General features: G+C 46.7%; 1 protein-coding gene across 1 annotated transcript; it reads left to right on the top strand.

Annotated features, from left to right (window-relative positions):
- Window positions 1-1,572: 1,572 nt before the first annotated feature.
- BTG1 (BTG anti-proliferation factor 1) lies at window positions 1,573-5,214 on the top strand. Its single transcript, XM_019038967.4, has 2 exons — window positions 1,573-2,950; window positions 3,891-5,214. Exons 1-2 carry the CDS (start codon window positions 2,803-2,805, stop codon window positions 4,256-4,258), a joined length of 516 nt encoding a protein of 171 aa, XP_018894512.2. The 5' UTR covers window positions 1,573-2,802; the 3' UTR covers window positions 4,259-5,214.
- The last annotated feature ends 247 nt before the right edge of the window (window positions 5,215-5,461 follow it).

Raw genomic sequence — 5,461 nt, 5'->3', positions numbered from 1 at the left:
TGGGTGACTGAGCGAGACTCTGTCTCAAAAAAAAAAAAAAAAAAATTTCATAAATTACTATCAAATTGCATGATAATAATAAAGTACTTGGGAGAGCCTTGGTAAACTTAGCATAACAACACAGAAAGCACCTTTGTAATTCAAAAGCTGTCCAGAAATACCTGCTTGTTTCCCAGATGGGAAGGGCCTGACTAAACTTCCAGAAAATGTGACTAAACATATATATGTCAGGAATTGAAAACTATTAGCAATGAACATTATGTACCATCTACGGCTTACGTTTAAGACTAATGTTTATTTCCAGTTTTTTTCTGAGTACTCTGTAGATTCCCAGGTTAAAAATTACTGTAGTTTCTCAAATCAGTTTGTCTCCTAATGGGATGATTTAAGGTGGGAAACACACACATATAATTTAAAAAACTCAGTGCGGGAAGTAACTCTCCCTGAGTCTGTGGGTTAAACTTTCTGTTAACCCTGTTCAACTGGTTTTATAAGGCTTTCAGAAGGGGTCCTGCTGCTGCTAGTGCAGGCAGCTAAAAATAGTATGGAGAACAAGGGCTTGGGGGAAGTCTGAGTCCAATCCTAGCATTTTGTTGATTTAATATTTCTGTTTTTTAGATGAGTCAATTTAAGCACATGAGCGAGAGGCCAAGTTGGAGACCAGGTTTAGAAGAGAAAAACTTTCACTTGACTCCTAATTTGTACTCAGTGACACATTAACGACAATGTAAGTGAAAGCAGGGAACTAAGGGTGGGTCAGGTTAGGTGGGAGACCAGGAATTGTTATTCTAGTGTTATGGTAATTTCATGAATTTACTTTTGCTTCTCGATCTTCTTTCTGAGTAGTAAAAGAGGTTTCATGCCTCCAGTGAAATTACTATTTTTCAGCACAGTTATATCTGAAAAGTTCTATAAGAAAAAAAAAACACTCTTTAAAGTAATTTTTCACATGTAACTACTTAGTTATGTGTACTAACGAAAAAATAATCTAGAAGTTATTTTTTCAAATCGAGTTTTACATATTTTTTAAACAATAAAACGTTTTCTCCTGTTTTATAATGTCATTATTTTTGCTTCATTTCTATATCCTTTAGCTCAGTATTAAAAAGAAAAAAAAACACTCAAAGTGGTATGTTTTGCAATATTGATGATCAACTAAGGTCGGGATATTTATTTCCATCTGGTAGAGTTCAACTTCTGCCTCCTGTTTGCTTTCTCCATCTGCCTGCCTCCCTTCATCTTTCTTTTTTTCTTTTCCCCCTTCTCCTTAATGGAGTTGGGGTTAACCCTGTCTTAGGCCTAATCGTTTTAGCAGGCTCCCGCCTTCCTGTTACACTGGTTTTTAAGGTTGTTGTTGTTGTTTTTTTTTTTTTTGGTAGGGTTTCAAATAAACTTAAATGTCTGCACTTAATACTTTCACAAGCTTCAAATTCTTTTTATTTTATTTTTATAAAGAGCAGGACTCAGGCTAGGACGGCATTTGGACTAGGTAAAAAAGAAAATCTTCGGTTTTGTGCACACAAGTTTTAAAATACACTGTACAGATTTTTTTTTTTTTTTTTTTTTGGATACACACCACTCTTTACAGGATCCGCGTTATATCTGCTTTCAGTAACTGGCTCTCCTGTCCGCATCCAGTAAGGTTTCCACTCTTCTCTCCGTTGACTGCTGAAGTTACTGAAACAGCAACCACAAATGGCCTTACTAACCTACTTATTTTGCAATTAAACTTTTACAAAGATATCCCCCTACTCCTCCCCTAGGGTGGAACAGAAACGGCTCCGCGGCGTTGGCAGCTCGTCTGCGAGGGGACCCTGGCTCCCCGAGGCTGCAGTCCTTTTTCTTGGACAGTACGCCCCGCAGGACCGTTCCCTCCACTTTCCCCCGCACTCGCGCAGCGCACCGCCAGCACACACAGCGCTGGCGCCCGCATCGCGCCGTACCACACGCGTCTCCGGCTTGAGGAGCCAGTCACCGAGACCCGCAGCGGGAACGAGATGTAAACACGGAGTGGGGACATGCAGCCCGATCTGAGAAGGCGGCGCGAAGAGTAGACACAGCCTGCGCCGGGCGGTTCTTATTTACCCAGCACTTACACTCCAGGGCAAGCGGGCCCAGGCAGCTCACTCTTGCAGAAGGATGCACTGGCGCAGAGCCTGGACCTGCTGAAGCGGGAAGGAGGAGCTAGGGCTGGGGGCGGAGCTTTCACACGCGCACCCTCGGTTCCCTCCCTCCCTGCGCGACACAGCAACTGGGTCTCCAGCCGCCACTCCGGGTTTATTTGTTTACAAGCGGATTACGTCAGCTCCTCCCTCTCTTCCCTATCTCTGGACCCGCCTCCTGGACTCTTTTCCCGCCCCTTTCGGCTCCGAACCGGCTTGCGTCACAATGGTGCGATATTCGGATTGGCTGGAGTCGGCCATCACGCTCCAGCTACGCCACTTCCTTTTCGTGGCACTATAAAGGGTGCTGCACGGCGCTTGCATTTCTTCGCCCCTCGGAGCTGGAAATGCAGCTGTTGGAATCTTCGGATGCTGCGGAGCTGGAGGCGGAGGCGGCTGGGGAGGTCCAAGCGATGTGACCAGGCCGCCATTGCTCGTCTCTTCCTCTCTCCTGCCGCCTCTTGTCTCGAAAATAACTTTTTTAGTCTAAAGAAAGAAAGAAAAAAGTAGTCGTCCGCCCCTCACGCCCACTCTTCCTCTCAGCCTTCCGCCCGGTGAGGAAGCCCGGGGTGGCTGCTCCGCCGTCGGGGCCGCGCCGCCGAGCCCCGGCCGCCCCGGGCCGCCCCCGCACGCCGCCCCCATGCATCCCTTCTACACCCGGGCCGCCACCATGATAGGCGAGATCGCCGCCGCCGTGTCCTTCATCTCCAAGTTCCTCCGCACCAAGGGGCTCACGAGCGAGCGACAGCTGCAGACCTTCAGCCAGAGCCTGCAGGAGCTGCTGGCAGGTGAGCAGGGCGAGGGCGTCGGAGGGACGCGGGCCCCACATCCCTGGGTCAGAGTCCGGCCGTCGGGGCTGCGGGAACCTCGGCAGCGCCCCGGGGCCGGTCGCGCTTGGGCCCCGCCACGGGACCGGTGTGGTTGCGCTGGGTGGCCGCTAACAGCGGCTCCCCGCGAGGCTTTAGGGGCTGGACGGAGGGCGCCCCTTTCTCCCCAGCTGGCAAAACGGAGAGGAGAAGAAAACACGCACAACAAAGAAACTTAAGCCCACCGAGGCGGGAGCTGCGGTCCGAGGACCGTCGGCGGATTTGGGGACAAAGGAGGCGTGGGGCTGGGGTGGGTTCGACGTCCCCTTTCCTCATCTCCCTCCAACCGTTTCGTGGTCGGCGGCTCAGCCCCGGGGTGGGAAGCTGCGCCGCTGCCCCGGAGCCAGCTCAGAACGGACGTGTCGTCTCCCCGCGCCTCCTGCCCCTGCCCATTAATCATCGGATTTGTCACCGGCACAATTACAGCCCTGCCCAGAGCGTGGTTTAGGGTTGCTTGTTTTTCTTCCCTTCGGGGTTAACAGTCCGGTGGCGCTTCTCATCTCCAAAGCCATCAACTCCATTGTGTGCATCTGGGGTGGGGTGGAGAAAGTAAACAGTTTCTCGCCTGGCCATAGGTGCCAGTGGCTTCCCGACTGGCCGAGGCTGCGCGCCTGATTCCTGTTTTGGCGGCTTAACCGGTTGGTTCCTGGAGATTGTTTTGTCCCGTACTACTGTGTTATTTCTAAAACCCTGCCCGCTTTTTTCCATCCCCGCACATGCACAACAACGGATGCAATCCTGGACATTTTAAAAAGTTGATAGTTTTCATTTTCGCTCCTCGAAGGAGCCTGGGGTAGGAGGAATCCGCAGTGGGAGCTAACGATCCTAAGCGTTGTTTCTCTGTTCTTCTTTTCTTCTATAGAACATTATAAACATCACTGGTTCCCAGAAAAGCCATGCAAGGGATCGGGTTACCGTTGTATTCGCATCAACCATAAAATGGATCCTCTGATTGGACAGGCAGCACAGCGGATTGGACTGAGCAGTCAGGAGCTGTTCAGGCTTCTCCCAAGTGAACTCACACTCTGGGTTGACCCCTATGAAGTGTCCTACAGAATTGGAGAGGATGGCTCCATCTGTGTGCTGTATGAAGCCTCACCAGCAGGAGGTAGCACTCAAAACAGCACCAACGTGCAAATGGTAGACAGCCGAATCAGCTGTAAGGAGGAACTTCTCTTGGGCAGAACGAGCCCTTCCAAAAACTACAATATGATGACTGTATCAGGTTAAGATATAGTCTGTGGATGGATCATCTGATGATGATGGATAAATTTGATTTTTGCTTTGGGTGGGCTCCTCTTGGGGATGGATTATGGAATTTAAACCATGTCACAGCTGTGAAGATCTGGCACAAGATAGAATGGTAAAAAAAAAAATTTTTAAGTGACAGTGCCATAGTTTGGACAGTACCTTTCAATGATTAATTTTAATAGCCTGTGAGTCCAAGTAAATGATCACTTTATTTGCTAGGGAGGGAAGTCCTAGGGTGGTTTCAGTTTCTCCCAGACACACCTAAATTTTTACATCAATCCCTTTAAAGAAAATCTGTATTTCAAAGAATCTTTCTCTGCAGTAAATCTCGCAGGGGAATTTGCACTATTACACTTGAAAGTTGTTATTGTTAACCTTTTCGGCAGCTTTTAATAGGAAAGTTAAACGTTTTAAACATGGTAGTACTGGAAATTTTACGACAAGACTTTTACCTAGCACTTAAATATGTATAAATGTACATAACGACAAACTAGTAAGCATGACCTGGGGAAATGGTCAGACCTTGTATTGTGTTTTTGGCCTTGAAAGTAGCAAGTGACCGGAATCTGCCATGGCAACAGGCTTTAAAAAAGACCCTTAAAAAGACACTGTCTCAACTGTGGTGTTAGCACCAGCCAGCTCTCTGTACATTTGCTAGCTTGTAGTTTTATAAGACTGAGTAAACTTCTTATTTTTAGAAAGTGGAGGTCTGGTTTGTAACTTTCCTTGTACTTAATTGGGTAAAAGTCTTTTCCACAAACCACCATCTATTTTGTGAACTTTGTTAGTCATCTTTTATTTGGTAAATTATGAACTGGTGTAAATTTGTACAGTTCATGTATATTGATTGTGGCAAAGTTGTACAGATTTCTATATTTTGGATGAGAAATTTTTCTTCTCTCTATAATAAATTGTTTCTTATCTTGGCATTTTAATCAATCTCTTGTCATGATTATAGAGGTTTAGCTAAAAGTATTTTTTCTTAGAAGACAGGTTCTATAAACTGAATATCTGTTGCACACTGGTCATGCTGGAAAAACATTTGATGAGGAATGAAGATGCTCTGTATATACATGTTTAGGTTTTACAGGAAACACAGGAGTAGCATGTTTTAAAAATTTCTAAAGTCAAAACATGGACACATTCACAGGCTAATGATCTCATGAAATAAGGATAAGAGAC

Source organism: Gorilla gorilla, chromosome 10, assembly GCF_029281585.2.
Source record: "Gorilla gorilla gorilla isolate KB3781 chromosome 10, NHGRI_mGorGor1-v2.1_pri, whole genome shotgun sequence".
In the NCBI taxonomy this organism is placed as follows: domain Eukaryota; kingdom Metazoa; phylum Chordata; class Mammalia; order Primates; family Hominidae; genus Gorilla; species Gorilla gorilla.
The sequence above is the reverse complement of the archived record's forward strand: the minus strand, read 5'-3'. Positions and strand labels throughout refer to the sequence as shown.